Source organism: Fulmarus glacialis, unplaced genomic scaffold, assembly GCF_000690835.1.
Source record: "Fulmarus glacialis isolate BGI_N327 unplaced genomic scaffold, ASM69083v1 scaffold5165, whole genome shotgun sequence".
Lineage (NCBI taxonomy): Eukaryota > Metazoa > Chordata > Aves > Procellariiformes > Procellariidae > Fulmarus > Fulmarus glacialis.
The window spans coordinates 74,751-99,009 of NW_009211021.1; the positions used below are offsets into that span (position 1 = coordinate 74,751).

A 24,259-nucleotide genomic window follows, 5' to 3' on the forward strand; every position below is an offset into this window, starting at 1 on the left:
AATCTGTTCCCCTTCTTCGAAGATATAAAATGAGAATAACATACACCTACCTCTGTAAATCATTCTAAGATGCTCCAGGGAAGCTAGCTTCAAACTGTGCAATGTGCAAGCACCCTTTAAGTCCATCACCAGCTACACACAGTTTGCTGTCAAGACCCAACCACCTACATTTCAAAACCCATGTGGAAAACATAGCCACCTGACCAGCTTACCCTCTGATGCAGCCACATCTAAGAAAAATAAAGCCCATGCAATGCATTTGTTAGAAACCCAACACAAGCCTGCACTTCACATTGCTCGCTCTTTTAAGCGTGTGCTTTCACCAGCTTGGAGATGGATGGTGGAGGAAGCCACACAATCCAATTTCAAGGGTCAGACTGAAGCCTCCTGCCCTTGACAGCATTCCCTTAAATGAACACATTCGGAGCAACTTGGCAATTACATAATAGCTATTGAGTATGAAATCACATGCAAATTACAGGGTTACTGCCTGACAGATTTCCTCCTTGACAGTGTGTTATGAGATCTAAAAACGGCAAGTGACATGGTAAGCAGTCACTGAATGATATGGTACCTTCCGACATAATTATCATGTTATCGAAAGAACATGCTATTACTGTATATTTATAGGGTCACAGCCAGGCAATTACAGAGTAGCCACCCGCCTGTGCACATCTCGTAGTCATGTAATACCAGGCTCCTTAGGAGAAGAGATCTGATGGTTGGCTTTGATCAAATGGTCTTCTGGGGGCTTCCAAATGAGAGTACAGCTTCAGCATCTACAGAAAAGATACCAGCCAAGTTACTCTCCACTATTCAGACAGAGCAGTGCTGGGGATAGGTAATTATAATTGGAATTGCTTCCTTACTGATCCCTGTGGTATTCTGACACATTTCTGAATGTTATAGCTAGCAGACACAAAGGACCGAACCAGTAATAGATGGAGCTACCCAGGACAGACAGCTTTGCAACCGTGTGCCATTGCTGTGACAAATACTGCCCACAGACCCAGGAGCCTTATAGTTAAAGAGTTATTTTTTTCCCTTATTCCAACTCTTGACCAAATTAACAACTTGTACATTTGGGACTTAAACCTTGCAGGGGTGACGTACTCCAAGAGCAAGATGCTTTTCTGCCAGGAGCTACCTGCTGCTAACGTAAGCAAAATCAGGAGCCTGAGCAGCGTTAGCCCTCTGTCTGCAAAACGAAGTGAAACAGATGCTCAGTAACAGGTTTCAGAGTATTTCGCACAATGCCCTGGACTTGACCAGAAAAGCATGGACATTTAATTCAGAAATTCAAGTGAAAGTTTTATGTGCTGATAAAATCACCTGTCCAATTCAGGCTACACTCAATAGCTAGGATACTTGAGGTCACTTTTGTCCAGGTACAACTTTATAAAGCCTATCTAAAGTACAAACAGCTTAAAAACTGGGAGCATGGGTCAGTGAGGAAAATGCATTAGAACAAACAAACAAATTTTAAAAACCTGCAGTATCACAGCCAGCATATTTAATTCACATGAAGCATGACACCATGTAGGATTCTGTTCAACTATGGTAAAAACTTCCACATTAAAAATTCTCTCTAAATCTCAAAATGGGAAGTAAGCTATATACAATTTTCCCAACACTGAAAGCTGAATACAAAAGCATTTCTCATGGGATGTTTCATATCATGTAATATAAAGGAAATCACCTCAATTTTCACTAGGAATAACAACAAAATAAAGTGAAAAAGACCAATCATAATGCAGAGGAAAATTACAGTCCGAGACACCATTTCTTTAGTGACATCCTAAAGGCATGTGCAGAATATGCGCAGCTTATTGTTATAAGAACACTTTCACTGTAAAGGAAAAGAAAAAAAATTACTTAAGACAATTACAGCTCTATAGATATTCAGAATAACTCTTCTTTAAACTGTCAAATAGCTATGCTTGGGAGTCCTGCTTTCCCGACAATGTAGCATAATGTGCTTTTTAAATGAGAAATAAAGTAAATGACAACAAAGCTGTACAGAAAGGAAACTAAAATGGTGCCTACTTAATGGCTTTCACAAAATGAGCTTCTAGTGGAAAGGGAAAGCTGATATATCCCCATATCCCTCCAAACACAGCAACAACAAAAAAACAAAAACACAGATAAGGACCTGACCCAAACAATGCTATAAGTTACGTTGCACTTCGGGCGGAGGCAGACCCAGATGGATCCTCTCAGACCAATCTGTCCAAAGCAGAAATGATTCACATCCCAAGGCTGCTTTTGCTTGGTGTTTTCCCCCAGCTGCTGCCCTGACAACAAAACCCAACGAGCTTGTGCACTGCCCAGATGTCAGCTACAGGAGACCCGTGGCTGTGGCTTTGTGTTGGCCACCTGCTCACTGGGCTGATGTCTCCGTGCCCTTCTTCACCCACAGGTCCTCTCCTGCATCCCCCTTCCTGGGAAAAGCACCTGCGTGCCTTCCTCCAGGCAGGAGTCAGTAGTAAATCAGAAGGCTTTGAATCCACGAAAACACGTTTGATACGCGTTAGCCATCCCAACTCAAACAGCTAAGCAGGGAACAACCAAAGCAGTATGGTCAGACCTACCTGTAAATAATGTTTCAAGCAGGTGAGACAATTGACTGTCAATAAGGACATCTTTAAATTTTAATTGAGTTCCATCAGCTTAGTACCTAGGGATTCCCTCCCCCCGCCCCGCCCAAATGGCACAGCTCTATTTGGAAGTACTATTGGCCTTATTTCTCTACTGTTTTGAAGTGATAGTAGCAGAGATACAACACTTTTAAATCCTACACTGAGAATGTGTAGGATATTGCAAACAGAGTGCTGCAATGGCAAATCACAGAGTACAACAGATTAGAAACAGTTACTCTTAAAAAAAAAAACAGACCAAAGCCACTGGCACTGAAGGAAATCCTGGCTTTGTCCATCAAATCTGGTGTACAGCTTTGCCCACCTTCCCAAGAAAATTACTCTTTTTAGATTGTGCCAATTTTTACTGTTCCATTCCCTATTGACAACATATGACCTACCAGGAATTACTGAAATGAGGCTAGCAACCAGGCTGTGTGGAAAGATGAAATGGGTTCTGCATTTATCACAAACTCGGGAAACATTTTATTCTGACATGGACAACAGTGCTGACACCTACATTCACTATATCAGCTCTCTTTTGCATTCCTACCCTTGCGACCACATCTGCAGGAAAAAAGGGCAAAAACAAAAGGCAAATACTCTACTTGAATTGCTGGTCTTTGGTGCTCCTAGTTTTAGCCAGGAATCTCTCAGCCAACTTCTCCAAATTCCTTGAGTAATCCATCTCAATCTCTGCCTTCTTGCGGAAGAAATCCTGCAAGTCCTGCAGTAACTGGACCCGAAGCTCACACTGTTGGTCAAGGCATTTCAGCTGCTCTACCAATTGGGCACGGATCTCTGTAACAAATAAAAGCACTAAAGATTAAACAAAATCCCATTAGAGAAAAGACCATAAAATTTCTCCATTAAAATATAGTTAAAAATATATTTCCTCATTAGTAATATGTCAGCAAAGCTCCATTATGATTAACTATATCTGCAGACAGAAAATGATTGTGATTGCATCTTGGATGCACCAGCGGCAGGAAAGCCATCCGCTAAACTGCAAGCCGGTGCACAGATCTACAAGCAAGGCTTTTCTGCTGAACAGTGCATCAATTACAAGTGTCAAGTGCATTTTTGGCATCAAAAAGAAGTGGTCACTGCCTAAAAATGTACTGAATCTCAGTCTGGAAAAAGGACTGAATGCTGCAATACCCCACGTCAGCTCAGAAAATCACTTCAGGGAATTTCTGTCAAATTCCTTTACAGACTACTCTTGATGCAGAAACAAGACGTTGCGCATACTGGGGCACTCCCCAAAGGCACCGATTTCGGATTATTCCGTTAGTTACTGAGTCTCCAGCCGTGCAGCTCTCATTATAAACCAAGCCATCGAAACAGATGAAGACACCCCTTCGGAGAGCCAACATGATAGCACTTCCCATTAGGGAATTATCTCCAGGAAGACTGTTTTTCTTTTTAAAATATCTACAAGTAACATATCTATGACTAAAGGACCCATAAAACACACAGATATAGATGTTAATATTATTATGATGCATAATTATTACTGAAGATATCTATCTGTATTTACACAATATTTTACAAACAGTTTTCAAACATTTCAAAAATACAAAAACTTCTCACATTAGCCTTTTAAGCCAGGGTGTTGTTCTCCTTATCTTACTGATTCTGAATTTGAGGGACAGGATAGAGAAGCGATGGACAAATAGGGCCAGGAAACATTGCAGAAATGCATCAGTCCCTTAGTCTAAAAATGCAGAAATATTCAGTGATGCAGCTAGTAGAGGTTATTTGGCTTTTATACGGGCAATAAACTCAACATGAAAACAATAAAATATGCACTTTCATCTGAAGATCTTTGAGCAATCAAACTTTAGAGATGCCTGCTATTGCTTGACTGTTATTGCTGCTCTTTCCAAACATGTGTTGTTCCAAGCTGAATTCAGAATCAGCAATAAAATAAGTAACAATCAGGTCTTCAGCATGCACAGCTTTGTTTATGTCTACGCATTGCAACTGCAGGCACCCACAACTTTGTCAACACAACTGAAGATGGGTAAGTATCAGTTTCCAAATGCAATTTTTTAATCAACTACTTCATTGCTAATTCCTGAGATACATAATAATAGAGGCCAGCTTGGCCTCCTCAGTATGCTTGTCCCTTTGCCCAGAAAATGCATACCATCTGGACCTCCAAGAGCTTTACTCTTGCCATGCACTATAAGTATCAGTTGCCTTGAATTGTGCTCACATCTGCAGGAACAAACAGTTTCAGGGGGTCCCGGATTTGCAATGAAGAAAGCATGCATCTTTATTTTAGGGACTTCAAAACCCAAAACACGTGGATACAAATACGGCTTCTATTTAGGCTTGCCAAAAAAAAAAAAAAAAATTCTGCAAAAATGTGGAGTTTTCAAGTTTGAAGATGACCTTGATTAGCACTTTAATTCAATAGTACCACTTCTCTGAGACTGTAGTACCCATGAGCTTCTGCAGCTTTCACTGCAAGGAGAAAATACAGGCAGCAAGGTCATAACACAGAACGAAATGCAGTCATCAAAACCGCGACGTGTGGGCAAAGCTGGTCAAGTTTATTTTTTTCTCAGGAGAGAATTTTAGAAAATGGAAAACTTCTGTCTCTTCATCAGGAAATACAACTACAGGCAAATACACAGGCCTGAGTTGTCCACATACTTCTTTAATCAAAACCACTTCAGCATGCCCATTTCTCTGGGCCCAGGGAAGCCCCAGCTACACTTCCCTCTCCAGCCCCGGCGGCTGCAGCAGGAAGGGTGCAAGTTCACCCCTGGGCAGGGCCCAGCACCGTCTGGCTCTCCTGCCAGGGCTGGCTGCAAGGGCACTGCAGAAAAAAGCCCAGAGGAAGCTACGAGGAACCTCTACCCTACAGCGCTCGCAAGGGCACAACCCTCGGTCCGCACGGAAGGTGACACGGGGAGGCATGAGCAACACTAGGTAAAAACTGTGCATTGTGTTTCTTGCCAGTTGTGAGATTTCTTTGTTGTTTGCTCAGTCCCAGCTAGCAAAAGTATTTCAGGATTAGCAGGGGCTGGGAGGGGCACAGGGAAAGAACAAATATGTCTATTAGATCTGCTAGCACTTATTTAAAAATTTGCTGCTTGATGCTCAACATATGCTACCTTCGCCATTCAGCTTGGTCCCCCATTACAGAACTACTAATGGATTTGCAAAACTCTGCATGAGTGACAGGTTTGGTCCCGTGCAATGCAAACAAGACAACCCCATTCTACCTGTGGCTTTGTCATTACGACTTTCATAAAGAAAAGAAGGTGAGGTAGCTAGATGATAATAGCACCAAAATGCGCAGTAACGTAGTGTTTCCTTGCTGCAACGAATCAGTCTGCCTAGTCCTTAACCTTAACACTCATCTGCAGGTCTGACATTCAAGAACGAACATCCTTCAAGGCAAGAGGTAGTGTCTTCTCCTCCACCCTTTCCTCAACAAAAGGGATGGTCCCAACATAAAAACAAGTCTATGACCTTTTCAGAAGTCATTGGGCAAAGACACTAATTTTAATAAGCTGTGGCTTAGTTCCTAGACCCATGAAAAGGTATCACACAAAGAAAATACTTGAGCAGATTTGGCATGTTCTGCTAAGCAGATAAAGAACGAGACACGGAATTCAAATGCAGCAAATATCTTCACTGAATATGATGTATTTGTGCATTTAGGGCTTGACCATCTGCACAGTGTTATTTTTCAGAAAAAGTCAGCTACACTATAAGCATGAATGAACAGTAGGCACCACATTTAAAAAGAAGATTGGAATAGAAATAGAAAATACCAGATACCACTCAGACAGGTAATGGTGTGGCTACCTACCCTTCCCTGTGCTACAACTGATGGATCTTTGAGGGCAACAACCTGGCAAACTCTGAGGTTCTCCATCAGTCAGGTTCTCAACTGAGAAACTAGCTCCAGGAGAAAAAGCAGAAAGCCAAAGGACCATTTCAAAAAAAGCTAGTAATTCTCAAAGACTAGAAGATCAGCAGAGCACATGTATTGTAATATTAAAATTACAATGAAGCTCAAGCTCTTTGTTCTCAAGGTGGGATACTTCACACACAGCTCTCCTGCTAAATAGCAGTAAGAACCAGTAACCTTTTCCTTTAGTAAGAAATGTGATATCAGTGCTTTTTCTTTATAAATAAACTCAGTGTTTTTTGAGGGGAACAGTGACAGCTGATCAGGCTGCCCACAGGGAAACAATAAGCTATTCAGCTCCAGCTTATCGAGTCTGTGGCACTGGGCTGGAGAAGGGCAACCTTGCTCATCTTTTAAAAAACACACCACACAGTACTTTGCCACAAAATAAAAACAAGAATGCAGGAATTTCCTGAGGCTTACTGGGCTTTCTAGAGTATAAAGTGTCTGCTTGTTTTCCCATTGCTTACACAAGCAAAAGATATTTTTTTTCAGACTTACTCTGAGAACATACCATGGCAGAGTCAGAGGCTGTGCGTGCTCTAACCCGCGGGTCACCCTACTACACAGGACCTTTTTACGTCTGCAGTCACAACAACCACTTTAATTTTGAATTCACTGCTTTCGCATCTTTTAATTTACACAGGTTATTAGGTTAACAGCCGCTTTAAACACCAAAAGGCCTTCCACCTCCTTTCCTCTTCTAAAACTTGTAGACCTTAGCGATCCCACCCACTGTGATCATTCAAGACAAGGAACAGCATCCTAAAGACTGTGCTCCTGCTGCCAATGCTTCAAGTGCCTGAAGGTGAATAAGCACATTTAATTCAAGGTCAAGATGCCTGTAGTAGAATTAGGATTAAACACCAGGTATTCTTATTCTCACACTAAGCCTTGCCCTGTATTGCAGAATCCTTTCTATTGTATTTCAAGCTCACGTGGCTGACAACTACATAATTAAAACATCCCTAGGAGCAATAGAAAAGTTTTCCATCCGTTTAAAACAAACCATTTATTCACTTCCATCACCAGATCATAAAGTCACCTAGGTCACAGAGGGACAGAGTATTGTATAATGCTAGACAGTTGCATAATTTTACTTTTATCCTTTCTGCAACTACCTTTTCAACACTCCCTGTAGCACTCAGCAGGCATGTCTAGTTATTAATGAATTCAAAGGGTAAGGAAGGATCTTCTACCTTCTGTATCTTAGTCACATTTGTCATTCTCAACATCTATAATCTATTTGACTTTTTTTTTTCTTTTTAAACTTTGAAGCATATAAAGTATTGATAGGCACAAATGATACTGCATTATCGTGAAGGTAATTGTCCTTGAATAAAATGCTGGAATTTAAGCAATGGTGCCTCTAATACTTCCATAAAAAGGTCATCACCAGTAGTTTCCATCATAGGAAACTAAGAGAGACGCTACATTTTAAGCTACCACCATACCTGCTCATATCTTCAAAAAAATCTAGATGATTGCCATGAATTGATTGTTCATGCTTGAAAAAGCGCGCTAGTTTAAACTAGATGAGTGTTTAGGTGCCTAGTTACATGACAAATCCAAGGTCCCAAAAAGACTCCTACCCTACAATCTTGGGAAGGATCCAGTAAACAAAATTAATAGTGGGTTATCCTTAATTTTAAAAACTGATACTTTTTTTACACTTGAGCAGATTATAAGAATTGTGGTGCAATTATGGACCTCTACTGAACAGTGGGGGCTTCTCAAACTACAACAAAACAGGAACAGTTTTCTACAAAGCTCCTGGCAAGAATTTGCACTATCATAAAACAATTACGCCCAGAGCAAGCGGATATATACACTTTTGACTGGGACTATACCTTGCTCTTCTACAGCATGCAATGTTCAGCTTCTGCAAAACAATTTACCAAAATCTTTTTTTTTTTAGGCTTAAGCATCCTATAAACTAAAGTTGGAAGTATGGAAATAAAGACATTTCTGTACCAACTTGTTCATTCCTTGGTAGGTTATGTACAGAGCGAGGACGAACTCAGACCCAGGAGACCTCCTTGCCCAGTCATCCCTTGAGCTCTGAGCAACATATCATCTCCCTAGGCGGGGTTTCAACTCTTCCCAGCGATAAGCTTTAACTGCTCTAACTGGATAGCAACACGGTGAATCACAAGCCTGCACAGCACAGAGTACCAGGAGAAGACACAAGCAGCCTGAGCTGCTTTTCAATATCTAGCTGCATCTCCATATATCTGCACTGTAGCTTTCTTAAGATGTTCCCACCCCATCCTAAATGCCATGCTGTATAAAAAGATGACAAGCTTGGGAAAGGAGTGGGATGACAACAAAACAGAACCACCAACCCCCAGCTCCCGCCCAGATTAAAGAGCAATCCTCTCACCCACACAAATCCGCTCCAACTGGCAGAGCTGAACTCCAAAACCTTCCACGCTCTCGCCTTGACTTAGTGGTCCCCTATGGCTGCTTTGCAAGGAGCGGTCCTCCTCCCATGTTAATGCCATATAAGCTCAATACAAACAGGAGGCATGTCCAAATCAAAGCAAAACAAAATCAAACCACAAATGGGAAGTTGGAAGTCAGCAGATTCAAAACCTTCACACATAGCTCAGTTACCCCTGACTGTTCAGGACCCCTGCCCAGCACATAAGCAGCAATTACACAGAAGGATTGGAAGTCACCAAGCATTAAATTGCACGCACAGCTCTAATACAATCTTATCTTTCAGGCTACTCAGCAGCATATGAAAGACAAAGCAGTCCAGAATGAACAAAATCTCCACTTCATACAGAAGGCTGAAGCAGTAATTTTAGATCTTGCGCCTTGTCTGTGATGAGTTTCTTAAATCCCCATCTCCTGAAAGCTGCCATGCACTCGGGCACCAAACATCAGAGTAAGACAGCAGTGGCACGGCATCTACCTGCCTCCCTTTGCCAAGCCCGCTGAGGTTTAGGTTAAGATTGCAGTTTAGTTTGAAGTTAACGCTCCATTCAGTTTCAAAAAATTAATGATAATGAACACTACAGCTTCCAGTAAAAGTTAAAACCATTTAGATATAAATAAGTTTTAGAAAATGGTTTGGATTACATGTTTTTACATATTTCCAGCACATTACTAATTGCTCAGAATTGTTCACATTTCCGCTACCAACATATATAAGAAAGGCTGTACTCCAAAAGTGAAAGACTTTGTAGTTTTGTGAAAACAGTATCACTATTTTTTTGGTACATGATTACAAATAGGGTTGTGACAAGTGACAGACAACAGCCCAAAAACCCTGGCTATGGCTGGGAGGTTTAATGACTTAGAAAATCCTTTATACAGTAACAGTGAGAATTTCACGGAACAAACTGCGTTGCTAGCTGAAAGTTGTTGATCATCACAGTCTTAAAAATCTCACTGGTAATCTAAAAACTAGGCTTTGAAGTGAAAATGATATAAGAGGAGGAAATACAGTCTTTTGTTTAAGACCAGAGCCAGGAGGGCGATTCAGGTTCAGGTTCATAATCCTGTCAGAAACTGCATGCCCTGGAAAAGGTAAATTTTCCTTTGAAAAACAGGATATTCCTTACCCATTTGAGAAATACTAGCATTGGGTAATACACATGGACAAGAATCCCTTTTTAGGTATAAATACATAACAGAATTGTAGGAATTAGTAGCTGAAATTCTTTCTAATACAGACTGATAAAACTGTTTTGAGGTGTAAAATGAGTGCATGAAGTTTTGCATTAGTGAAGTAAAAGAAGAGGACTCGAGACATGCATAAAAGCAAAAATTAAGGCTAGTCTCAGTGAAGTACTGAGGACACTCATCTTTTATTTTCATAAATACATCATAACATTTGCATCACTAATTACTTGGGTCTACCAGCTTTTCTAGGCACAAAGGTGTCACTTAAAGGGGAGGCAGTTGATGCTTTCTGCCTTTATTACAGTTGTCTAATGCCTCCATCACAACTGGTAGCTTGGAAATTTTATAACTTTAAGCACCCTTCAACTAGAATCCCATTGAATGCAGCAAGCCTATACATTGGTTTTCCATACCCATACAAAAAAAAAAACCTCATCTGCAATTCACAGACTGCAAACTGATGCAAGGCTTCAGATCTGCAAAGCTTTTAAGCAAATGCTCAAAATTATGCAATTAAGCATGTTGACAAAGTTGCCAAGGCATTTATTTAATCCACGCAGAATTCAAATTAAATATTTAGATTTTTTTTGTCTAATGAAATAGCCATGAAAGTCTCCTTTGCTATTATCAAAACACAGTCCACGCTGTTGACTTTTCAGGGAGGATGTTTAAAAACAGAATCCAGATTAAATTACCCTGTGCAGCGATTCACTGCCCTAATTCCAACAGCAGAGCACGGGTAACTCCTCCTGTGCACATGAGCAAAGTCCTCATCTTTGTAACTAATCCATAGTGCACATAAAAACCCTGATAAAGGTAACGTGTCTAAGTACATTGGGCAATATTATATTTTTAGGTTCTACAACTGTTTATTCAAAAAAAAAAAAGTTTATCAATACATTTCAAATAAATGAAAACCCAAAACCTGCATGCAAGCAGCAGGCGCGTTACAACTACTTCTGCCTACAGGAAGTTTCACAGCTATTTTAGGATTGTCTGTACTCAGTTAAAGGTTTCCCCCAGATGACATCAAGCCAAAGAAAACCTCAGACAAACCTTTGCTTATGCTTTCCCACTTTCTGAATGCTGGGTAAAATACTATAGGCAAGTAGTAAAACTACCTTTTATCACTAGTTTGCAGTATGGATTTATACAATAAAGAATTTAAAAGTCATTTTGACACATGGACTATTAGTGTAATCAAAAGCAACACAACGCCCACCCCCCAGCTCGTATTTTCAGTACTCAGAAAATAGTTCGAGCTGATGAACTCTTCGTAGCCTCCAGTAACGAGCATCCCTGTGCCTGTGTGCTCTGGGAGGCAGAAATCGCTTTGGGCCTATTAAGCAACCTGAAATAATACGTTCTCCAAACAACTTTTTAATAGTTATTTGAAGGGCTTCCTCTCATGCAGGGTGACAAAGCCAACACTGCATAGATGGCCAACAAACTGGTGAACATTTTTAGTGTAAAGGGGCTTTTTCCTGCTTTAAATGCCCTTTCCGCTTCTGGCCCAGGGCAAACCAAGTCTCCCTGAAGCACCAGACTCTCAGGTATTTTTCATCACACTCTCCTACTGACCTCTCAAACCTTTCTCCCAGAAAGAAGAGATTCTTTCCCCAAACCCTGCTGTGTTAGTTACAAAAAAAGGTGGTTAGCAGTGCAAGGAGCCTGGACGTGTGCTCCCAGTTATAGGAAGTCAACAACAGGGAATAAATGCAGTAAGGAACAAAGCTAAGCACATGCTGGACACATTTTCAGTCAAATTACTCCTGATTTCTCATGAAACCAAGGCTGGCTACCACTAAAATGTAAGTTTCTGGATCCTTTTTGGGAGAGAGGACAGGAGTGGGGATTTCCACTGGGTATTGCACAAGGCGTTCGTGCTCTGAGGAAGAGCAGTTTAACTCCTGCTCCCCCACCAGCCCCAGATCCTCCCTGACCACCCTCTGTTTCCAACACAGGCTGTACTGTCCGGCACACTATTGACACCACCATTTAACATTTTAAACACCATGAGAAAGTATGAAGGAATGAAATATCAAGTCCAGGGAAGGCTCATAAGCAGTGATCATCTTGGGCTTCCCCACAGAGCATCAGAGTGCGAGAATTAATCAGACTGACCAAAAAGTGTGGGAAATGTACAGAAACATCCTTCAGAAACCACGTTAATTCATTTGCAAGCAATGAGCCGCCTGGGCGTGGAGAGAGGGAGGGAGGGGAGCCAGGTACTCCTGGCTCTTCATTTCAAAACAGGAGATTTGAATGAAGAATGCTGTACTGCAGTGTTTCATGCTACACAAAGGAAGTTAAATTCCTCTGTAAAGGGAGAGGCTGGCACTTGATTTCAACAGAAATCTGTATTTATTCTAGAATGGAAATCCATCAGGAAGAGACAGCAGAACAGGTCCGTGAGACAAAAGCTGAGTTACGATGCTGCTGACCCACCTGAGCTCTGCTAGCACGGGGCACACTGGCTCCCACCCCACGGTTCGGAAACACCCCAGCCCCGTGCAAGGCGAGGGCTATGGGACACCTGTGCACAGGACCAGCTTCATTCATTTCTTGATTGCTATCATGAGTGTGCTCCACAAAAAGCAGGTTGGAAAACTGTACCTTATTGACGAAAGCCAGAAAAAACAAAGAAGAAAAGCAAGCAGCTAGAACTACGTCCTGAAATCACCATGAAGCAGGAGACGTAGGATCATTCTCCATTTCATCATTCTGCAGCGTGCTAGTACTTCTCCTATGCATTACACAAAACACACACAAAAAAAACCCAAAAATGGAAAAGTGGATTGTAAAATGCAGAATTATCAGCATTATCTTTGGGTTTAGTTCAAATGCAACAAAAGACAAAGTGGGCTGGTTACCTCCGCTTTGCTCAGTCGATGAAGAATCAGCCTTGGTCTATGCCATTAGCTACCTGACATCAGAAGTTAAAAGAGAAATTTTCTATTCCTAACTTCTGCAGTCCTCCTTTAGGCTTTTATACACCCATCTTCACAGGCAATGTTAGGTACCTAGTGCCTCTTCCTACTGTCCAAGTAGAACAACTAATTGCCATTCCAAACACTAGCACTCCTTTAATAAATAATTAAGCCTGTGCCTCACTTTCTCCACTTTTAAAGCTATGCAGGATACCTGACACGAGAGCTCTGTGAGCATTTAGTAAAACTGAAGCCTAAACAGCATCCAGCAGCTGCAGAAATGTTCGCTTCCCGCTCCCCAAAACACACCCCTTGAGTCACGGGTGGCAGAACTTTTTTCAAAAGAGCTGAAAAATATTTGGGTGTCTATTTTTTTTCTCCCCAAATCTATGAGTATTCTAATTCAGAAAGGTGGACTTTAGGGTTAGGAGAAAGGATAATTTTTTTTTCTCGTCATTTTTAAAAATAATTCTCCCAACTATTGTTTCTAGTAGTTTCTACTGTGCTTTCCTGGCCTATTTTAGAAATAGTTTCTCTTTGCAGCTCCACAGCAGCCCTTCATGACCCGTCCTTCCCCCTGAAGTCGGCTCCCCTGCTACACAACGTAGAGGAACTGTTTAACAGCCACAGCTCCAGCTCAAGACTTTACATATGTCTTCGTTCTAAGCATTAAGATTTCCTCTACCGGTGGCAATTAAAACAGAAGTGAAACAACCGCTTCTTTCGCCTTCTAAAATTTTTTTCTCAAAGTGTTTCAGCTGCATTATGTCAAATATTGTGAGGGGTTTATTTTAATGGTGGAACAATACTAAACTGAATTGAATTATTCATCAGAAACATGTAATGTGATCATTATTTCTGGCATTTGCCATATGTTCTTACTGCCTCAATTCATTTCAGGAATTCCCAGTTAAACTCACTATATGCTATACATCACTAGACTACCACGTTCATATGTGTGCACACACACAAACATCTGTAGGTGAGAAAGTAGCATCCATACCCACACAGACACATTAAATCCTCTATAGTGCTAATTGTTTCCTCAGGAAAACAGCCCAGGGATGGACCAAATTCCCCAGACCCAATTCCTAGCCGCCTTTGGTCCTACTGCAAAAACTTAATTAATTTGACATTATAATTTTCCATTTCTCTATCCATCAAGGGTGCTCCAAAGGTTAAGTAAAGTTTGGAAGTGCTGAAAGATAAAAGAACCCAGAAGCAGTATTAATGTGAAAAATTATTACCTCTTCCCAATTCATAAGACCTGATAGTTACACTCTTACACACAAAGTATTTCATGCAAAGTAACATCAAGTATATTTTTCAAATCAATAAAATCGCTAGAACAAAAGTGGCAATTTATGACTTACATGTTTTAATCTCTTCAATGAAAGGAAAATCCTTTGGTGAATTATGTCATATATTTAGAGATACAAACAGAATGACTAATGCTGGTGTCTAATTTAATTTCACCTCAGGATTTCTTCTCCTCTCTCTCCTCTTTGGTAACTAACATGTTAACATGCATAAACGATCGAGAAATAAATGAAGAGGAACAAAAAGGGACATGTAAACACTTCTTAAGCACAGCACAGCAAATTTCAAAATCACTTCCAGTAGACTGCCAAATTCCATGGTTGTCTTAGGCAGCGAGGGGAAAGACACATAAATGTGGGGTTGGTTTTTTTAACTGCATCAACAATTTTCATCCTTGCTTTGTGTTTAAGCTGACATTTTAAAGAACCAACACCAATTTACCTGGAATATTTCTTAAAGATTCAAAAAAAAGCAAACAGGATGAGGCTTCATTTTAAAATCTGGTAACTATATAACAGTGAAAGATAACCTTGTGTTAGTACCACTATTCCAGAAGCATCCTGAAACTGCCACGGAAATGAACATCTTTCCCTGGTATCGCCAACACGTTCCCCTCCCGGTCCTCGGTCTTGTTTAGATAAACCACACTTCAGAGGTGCCGCAGTCTGAAAGCGGACATCGGATCTGAAGCCCTCCCGCCTCCTCGCACACCTCCCAGCTCCTGTAGCTGAGGGTCCCCAGGAGATCCGAGGCTGGATGTGCTCCTGGCTGACTGTCACATCGCAGCGGGGACAGACCCACCTGGTCGGTCACGAATAACCCAGTGAGCGCCCAAGCCAGCTGCAGGCCAGCAGCCCGGAGACTTGTACAAGTGAACCATGAATGATCTCTGCAGCCCTCCTCCTTACGTTCCCGTTTCCCTTCCTGCTGGAACACCGGGTAAGGCTCTCAGTCCATCGAGAAGGAAGACGACTGTCCAAAGTAGTCAACAAGGTGAGTCAAATATATCTCAGCAGCCCGATCTAGTCGTCACTGCCTCCCTGTCAGTCCCAGCAGAGACACTGCCGTGCGTGTTTCTGGGAGGTTTTGAGAACTATTAATTAACCATAAACATTCCAGGAGAGGTGAATAATAAGCATCATTACAAACATTTCACAGATGACTTCAACAAGATCAAAAAGGTCCAAGTTATTTGCCCGCGGTACCAGCAGACACTGATGACAGAGCTAGTTTCCACCAGAGCAGCCTCTTATTTTCCTCACTGTAATAACTAACACCTGCCATTAAACCAAAACCATTACATAAAATCAAAGTAATGCCTCTTTAAACTGGCATGAGAGTTTACGATAAATCAGTCTTAACTGTTTACATAAGAAATCAAATTGGAGCATTGTTTTTAATTCATATATGGCACACCTAAAAAATAGCAGATATAAGCTTAATTTAAAACCACAAAAAAGTTTATGTAAAAATCTTGTTCCAGTCTCCCTGTTGCTTTCTGGCTCAGTCTTTGTTCACATTCATAAGACATTTACACCAGGAATACTCAATGAAAGCAAAGGTATCCTAAGCAGGCTTTTCCTATACAATCATAGGAAACACAGAAGTCATTCCTTTAGAGTTATAAATATTCAGCTGTGTAAGTGGAGAACTGCTGTCTTTAAGGGAACTTACATTTTACTCTATAGCACCTCTTGTAAAGACGGGAAATGAGTATTTGACAGAGCCTGCAAATCTCAAATTATGTGAATCATCATTTTTCTATCAGTTCTTTGTCAGCTACAGCAACACCCATTAATCAGCGCAACTTAGACCAGACCAGGAACAACAGATGCTTATTTTTCATGTGTCTTTGTCAGAAAAATTGACATTAAAACCCAGGTCCTCCTTTTTACACACACACACGCACGCACACTTTATCATTTAGAAATCATTTATGTGGGTCCAACTTTTACAATAAATTACTCAAAGTTCAATAAAAGCAAACCATACCACACCACATAACACTGTTTGGAAGATGTATACGGTTCTACCTAGTTTTTGCACAGTAGGTAACCTGCAATAAAAATAAAATTAAAATCCCCTTTGCTTCCCCCCAGTCCCCACTAGGGAAAACCACCTGCTTCCCAGAAAAAGCTTTTTCCAAAGAAACACAGATGCAACCCACCACACAAATTGCAGTCATTCATTAAGATGATAATGTAGAAATATGACTAATAGTCAAAACAAAAACCCCATTTTTTAAATATATATAACTTTTAATCAGTTGAAGCCAGAGTACGAGACACAAAACCAGGTACTAATCTGGATTCCCAGTATCAATTAGATAATAGAATCAACAAAGTATTCCCTGAAATCAAGCATCCTGTACAGCAGACATCAAGTAAGTGTTCACTGAAAAGCAGAATGTTGTCCAGTGTCATTTCCTTCCACTTCTGAGAAGTCAAAAGGAGCCTTTTTATCAAACAGACGGAAATGGGAACAGAGGGAAGGAAATAATCCTGCTTTTATAGAGCATTTGAAAGACTAGGCAAAATCAGAGAAAAAACACTTGGTAGAAATATCTGAATAAAGCTGCACAAAAGTTAAAGCTTTGCAGGATCTCATGCTTCTAGGAAAAAAATCAACCCCTAGATAACAAAAATTATCACTATTAAAAAAAAACACATTAGGAAACTAAAGTCCTTCAGCACCTATTAATGTCAGAAAGCTCTTCCCCCTAAGCAGAAACCAGAGCAAGTGACAACCGCACACATTTTCCAAAGGCAGGAACAAAAAGCCCCTTTGTGCAAAAGTGGGCGAGAATCTTGTGTCTTCGTACGCCTCAAAGGACGAGGAGGGGGAGCACAGGCAGGGAGGTTCTGCTTCAGCATCCTCAATGCACAGAAGAGTCTGCGACTTGGAGCTTTACTCTTCACATGATAACAGGTAGATTTTAGCTTCTGCTGCTGATGCCCAGAGAAATAGAAGAGCGTAAGTACATCTGATAAACTGAAGCCTCTGCCTGGAGATCTGCCTCCAAGCCTGAGCTGACAGCAGGCAGATGGGCACGACTGCAAGTTGCAGAGGGGCCGGTGTATTTCACAGAAAGAGTGGAAAAAACCACCTGGATACACAGTATGATCTCTTGGGGCACATCCTGGCTTTCCCTCATGTCTGCAAGCACAGGAACCTTTCCTGACCTCTATGCTGCACCTAAGGAGTTTCCACGCCTGGCCAAGTGCTTCTGCTGCCAGGCCCCCAATATCTTACGGTTTATCTTCAGTGGTTTGAAACCCCTGAAGATCTGCACTACATCTCTTTTTCTTTTCTTCTTCTTTTTTGGATTGGACCCCAAAAGACAATACTGAGTTTAGAAATTTTTTTATTTTTCCATGCAGACTGATCCCAGCAGGGTAGGTGCCGTCCTGGGTCTCCTCCGTACAGCTTGAGCTCTACTCAAGCCCTGATTAGCAGCTCACTTCATTTTTCATTTTCTTAATGCAACTCCACAAGAAACAATTCAGTTTCTAGAAAACGCCACCAAAAAAAAAAAAATTAAGGTTTACTAAAGCCATTTGGACAGGAGGAAACCAAAGCACACGTAACCCATTCACTGTTGCAATTCAGATACTGGGTGTGACTTATTTACCCTTCCTATTTGAAGCTCCAGCCATCTGCCAAAAGGAGCCCCTGAACGAGCACCGTACAGCACCAGCCAAAGTCAACATGGAAGCCAGGAGCGAAGCGTTCAGCTTTGGATCTTCCGCCAGCCTCGCTACAAGGAATGTTTACGTTGGTTCATTTACCAGTGACTTAAAACAACACGCCCGAATAAACCAACCAACCAAACAGCCCAGCGCAGAAATAGTAGAAATAGCTAGAAGGCTTTTGAGTGCCAACTATTTTATGAGCCAGTCATTCTCAGTTTCAGTGTGAATTCAGGTTCAGGTTACTTCAAGACATCTCTCCATCCTCCCTTTGAAAAAATCACTTTGAATTAGAGAAAGGAAACATCGCTGTGCAAGTCCTTCAGTGGTATGACAGTTCATCCAGAGATTTAAGTAGCCCAGGAATATCCATGTTTCACAGTCTCATTAAAATGCCAAAGATGGTGGAGCATTTTGTTTGGTTGGGGGGGGTGGGGGGTGTTTTGGGGTTTTTTTTGAAATGTACATACTTAACAAAAGCCTATGTCAGGAAGGGCTATGAATAACACTGTCTTAACAATACAGAGCAAGAAAATAAATGGTGTAGTAAAATCTCCATTGATAAAGTTACATGTGTAACTTTCAATAAAACTTATTCGATTTATATGATGACAACACCCCAGATAACTTATGAAATCCAGTTATTGATATCCTTGAATTATGAATTATCAATACAAGACATTTTATTGCTCATTGCATGTATAAATCATTAATGCCACGAAGCTGTGACTGACATTTGTAAATTTTCATAGTGGTGGACCATTATTATCACGAGACATTCCTGCGAAGAGCCAGGACAGATGGATTTGTTATCACCATTTAAAATCCAACATTTTCACAGGAACATGAGAATAACTTAAAGTGGGAAGTGAGCAGTGAAAGCTTCAGATGCTCTGGTACTATTTTTGTTTTCAAGAGAATGAATGGTAATTTCCCATTAACATGAGAGATCTGTTCTTTTACTGCTATAAAGCCATCAGCTATCTGAACAGAACGAGTAACCTTATCAAAGCAAAACACTGTACCTTACAGTCGGACTCACACCGAGACCATCTGGACAAAACATTCAGACAAGAGCTTTAGAAAAAACCAACATCTTGAAACAAATTGCCAGACAGGATTACACAAAATGATCTGTCGAACATGTTAGAGACAGCCAGAAAATCTTTGAAAGTAGACAGAGGGTAGGAAACGTGTATCCTTTTGGGATCCACATACGACTTCTCTCTTTACATTTCAACGTTTTCAGATATAAAACCCGAGAGCAGGTAATGCACTGGGGATTAAAGGAAGCCCGTGGTCCTAAGGTGTCTTAAGAGCCATTAAAGGATCAAGTCACCATTTGCCATAAAGAATCGATCTCCACCCGCCCCCTTAAGTTATTGCCACATAGGCGCAATTCTGGACCTGATAGCCCATCTTCATCAGCTGCTTTTCTAAGTTAAAACAGCAATCCCCAACGTGAATGCTGTGCCACTGTTTCTTCTTACCAGAAGAAAGAAACCAGAAAAGAAACATTCAGACCTCGGCTATTCTTGCTCGTTTCTACCTCAATTTCCCCTGACAGCAATCAGCAATGGCTCTAGCTACAAAGTAAAAACCCAAATCTTAGACTTGATTACCCAGGGCAGTTTTTATCCTTTATCTGCCAAAGCAGATGCACTGATACAAATAAACCACTGAATATAGTTCATTTCACATTTGCCTTTTCCATTAATGAGTCCATACGTCATTTGCCAAAGGACATACAGATAAAGTCAGCCGAACTTTCCACTACTCCCCCTGACAGCTTAATTACTGTCTCAAATTTGGAGCAAGCCATGACAACTTCGCATTTGTTTCCACATTTCATTTTTATGACACTCCAACATCTGCAGAGGATGCTGTAATTAAAAAGGAATAAAATTATGTTTAAAAAAAACCTGGACGCAATCAGCTTATTTGCCTGAAGAAAATGGATTACATAGCAAGCGAGCAAGTACGGATGCTCTTCAGCAAGAGCAAGTAGTCAGTCAGCAAACTTTAAAGTCCTGAATTACACGCACTACTGCAATTTTAAAAAATAAAGCTTGTGAAAAGCAAAGTAGACACTCCGTCTTGTTCTTAAATATTTCATTTTTTTAAGAATGCCGGGCCTTTTTTATTTGATAAATTCCAGCAGTTTGTTGGTAAGTTACTTTTAGGGGGAAGCCAGGGCTGAGGGGAAGGCAAAAGGACACCATGTAGAAGAAAACCAAAAGAGGAAAAGGATAAATTGAAGTGTATTTTTGCTATTAAATGTCCAGTATCATTTCAAAAGTAAAAAAGACACTAGGAAAGGCAGTGAAGGGGCAGTAGTGATACTGCAGTATCATTGCAAAGGAAGCAAGAACACAAATGTAAAGTGTTGTGCGTACCAACATGGCAACATTTCACTGCAGGACAAATGCCTACCCCTTGCCCTGTCCCATATTTACGGAGTACAGCAACTAAGACTCCCGTTCCTAACCTTGCATTCTCCCTTATTCTTCCTCCTGCGTCTGCAGATAGGGCAGTCTAAAAAGAACTGTAAGAAAATCCCCTGCATTTAACAGCACTATGTTCAGCACAGCTGCTGATGTTACATTTGGCTGTCTCATAGCATGGCTGGAAGTTTACTCTGTGTTGGACTGGGAATACCATCACACTAATGAGATAAGCATAAGGCATCAATCATTGCAGCATTCCTACTTACAAGTAACCTACACTGTAAGCCAGAAGTGCAAAACCTCCTCAAGAACAGGATGCCCAGCTTTCTAAAGTATAGCTAAGAAACCACTGCATGGGAAGGAATTCAAGCCAATCAATCTGAAGACAGCCTGATACATTCCAGCTTTCCACCTCACCCCACCTGAAAAAATTCATTTTTAGCCACTGTGACACTCAGCAGCACTCCTGTGCATCCTCGTAGATGATGTACAGAAGGACTGGACTGAAATGAACAGCTCCACATTTGGAGCTTGCATCAGCAACATACTCAGCAATGCAAATTATCTTCCTCAAATTCAACAGCCTGCAGAGGAAGAAGTCAATGCGCCTGGTGACAGCAGCTGCTTCCCCTACAGTCAAGACCAACAGCAGCCACTGGAAGCAGAAGCATGCAGCAGCTTTCTTACAAAAAGCCCCACACTTAAAACTGAAGTTCTAAGAGAAGCTCTTCTTCCCCCTACACTTCGTAGGGAGGATTTTAGATGACCATCCGCCAAGAGCAGAGTTTCAAAGCAAACCCCCACCACTGCAGATCACCCTAAACAATGTTATGGTTTAACCCCATTACTTCTCTGCTCAGCATCTCTTACTGCAGTTCAGATCAAAACCTGTATTTCAGCACAATTAAAGGGCTGCTAGTGCAAGACTGCCTGATGGATACGCTCTCCTGATCATCGTACACTTCACCCTAAGTGTTGATTCTTGCTGCAGCATACAAACTATCTAAATTTTAAGTTTAATATTAGTTTGTGCTTTCCTTGATTTCACAATAAACTCAAAATAGAATGAACAGAAAATTCTTTCCTCAAGAGGTTTCAGTTCCCTCTTCTCGAAAACTGCGTCAACGACTTATGACAAAACTGTTCCTTGTCTGACATGTTCAGATCTCCAAAAGCGGACACTTGCCAATTATTCTTTGGGGCTTAATATTTTTGAAAGTCAAAGATCAATTATCATTAACCATATAAAACTCCAGATCAAAAGAGAACAAAACAGGATACAATGCTGATGGAGAAACAGACCAAGATACCACTCTGTAAACAAGTCAGGTAAAGAGCTATTAAAATTATATTCAAATAATAAAATTATATTCAGTGCTGTGGGACAGTTGGGATTGTTTCTTAGGTGCCAGATATGTCACTTCAGGAGACACAAAATGACCAGAGGGCTTGCACTAGATGATGTTCCACTCTGTAGCATCATGCATGAAAAATGCCATTATTAACTGTGAAACTGGCAAATTTGTCTTCTAGGACCTCCTCCTAATGCCTGAGAAAGTGATGTTAAATTTGTGTAGTTGCTGCTTTTTTCCTCTAAAGCTTGGGAAGGTAAAGGGAAAAAGGCACACTGAGGAAACCAGACTTGAAAAAGGCACTTCCTACAGCATATTGTGAAAAATAAGATGCAATTGTCCATCTATGGCTTCAAACAAGATTTTATTTTGCAATATAAATATTTAAGCACTCTCTCAAGGCCCATGCAGTTGTCAGAAACTGCTTGCCCTTGAAACTGAGGCGCTCTCTTGCATGGACACATCTGTGGACATGTGTAACTCGCGTAACCCGTGCCAAAGGGATTACGAACGAACAGCCTACTTTCTTGCAAAGAAGTTACACCTGCTCAGTCAAAAAAACCTGTTCCTTAAAAATTAAGGCTTTGTTACTCCTAAGCAGAGTGATGGACTGAGTCAGCAAAATGCCAAGAAATCCTCTTCACTTCTGACATCAGTCAAGGTCAAGATGAACTCCACTCAGCTACATTAGCTTCCCCCAGAGCCCTGGGAGTTTTCAGCTTTTGAGTAATACATACACAGATCATCACCTTTCTTTTGCATGTGTGAACCTCCTTTTGAAAACAGAAACATTAACAAAAGGGTATCAAGACAGCCATATTTTGAACTTAGTTGACTCACCTTTGCAAAAGCTGTCACCTTCCAAGCACTCAATGGGGAAAATGCATACAGCCTCTTACAGTCTTAAACCTTGTCCCATGCAAGCAGAATTTGTAAGTCTGCTTTAAAAGCAGTGACTTAGCAGCCATTTTCCTTCATAACCTCCACTATCTCCAGCAAAGAAGAATAGTAAGAGGTCTCCAACGAGGAGCATAAGAGGTGATCCTGAAAGACCTCTGGCTCTCCGAATTAAAAACATCTCTCGCACACAATGGCCCAAACACGATGCAGCGTCTACAGCTTTTTATTCCGGCTATTGTCATCTAATAATAGCCCTGCAGAGCCCCCACAACCCAGCGCTGGCCGTATTGTGTGCTCTCACTATCCACCTCCCCATCAGAGAGCTATTTAAAGTGTAAAACAAGCAAGTTTCTCTTTGAATGTCAGCTCTGTATGGTAAGTCAGAGCTAACGCAGCCTTCCAAGATTGCTGGATTTTAAAAACTCTAGCCACTAACTAAGCAGTGCAGAGCGGATCTCGTACTTAAAAACAGTAGTTGAGGAAATAACTTGCTAAGAGAAATGCACATGTATCCGTAAGCCAGCACCCTCCCAACAGGAGCCGGCTGCTACTGCATCCAGACCACCGCGATTTTCAACCTCATTAAGGTTTTAAAGACCATCCGTGATAAATAGAGGCACAGAGAACAACAGGAGAGAGCCTGTGCAGTGAATTGTCCTCATAAGGTAAATATATCCCAATTACCACCACTGCCTCCTAGTACACCTGCAATGAGCCAGCAATTCAGTAATTTTCTGTTATCTGAAAAGGTTTGTAAAAGTACTAAAATCCCGCTATGCTCTCTGATTCAGCACCATACCTATACCGACGAAGATGATGGGTACTAAGTAAATCAGACAAAATCATACAGCATCTCAGTCACAGAAGCTGATAATCAGAAGCCACGGCTGTGCCTCTGCTTTCCAAGAACAAGACAACACTAGCTCACCTCCACCATTTGTAATGAAGTGAAAATATATCAAAACCAGTAGGCACATACTGGGAATGAATGCCACCGCCTAGGGATACTGCACACATCTCAGCACGACTTCATAATTATTTATGAAGTAATACTCCGTTCACAAAATAAAGCAATGTACTTGGGCTATTTCTATAAACATTAATTTTTTTGATTCGTAATTGGCACAGAAATATCAACCTTTTAAAAAAAACACGTTACTTAAGCCCCAGGAGCCCCCATCACAGCCTCAGTGCTCATAAGACATCTGCAAAAACCCAAGGCAGAATTTCTCGTTCTATCCGCAGCCGTGTGGAGCCAAAAGCTCCTCCCAGCTCCAATCTGGGTCCAGAGGAGCAGAAAAGTGATTCATCCTCCCACTCTCCATCCAGGCTCCTGCTTCGCTGCCAGGAGGAGTCAGAGCCCACCACCTTTGGCAGCATGGTGCCATCTATCATCGAGACAGGAGTCACTCCCAGCT

The 24,259-nt window shown here is 41.2% G+C and overlaps 1 protein-coding gene across 3 annotated transcripts in view; it reads right to left on the reverse strand.

The window, feature by feature from the left end:
• SRGAP2 (SLIT-ROBO Rho GTPase activating protein 2) overlaps window positions 1-24,259 on the reverse strand; it is a 106,580-nt gene that overhangs the window by 66,725 nt on the left and 15,596 nt on the right. For all 3 annotated transcript variants that reach the window (XM_009577360.1, XM_009577361.1, XM_009577359.1), the window contains exon 2: window positions 3,245-3,437. In XM_009577360.1, coding sequence (XP_009575655.1) covers window positions 3,245-3,437 — 193 coding nt within the window. The remainder of the gene's footprint in view (window positions 1-3,244; window positions 3,438-24,259) is intronic.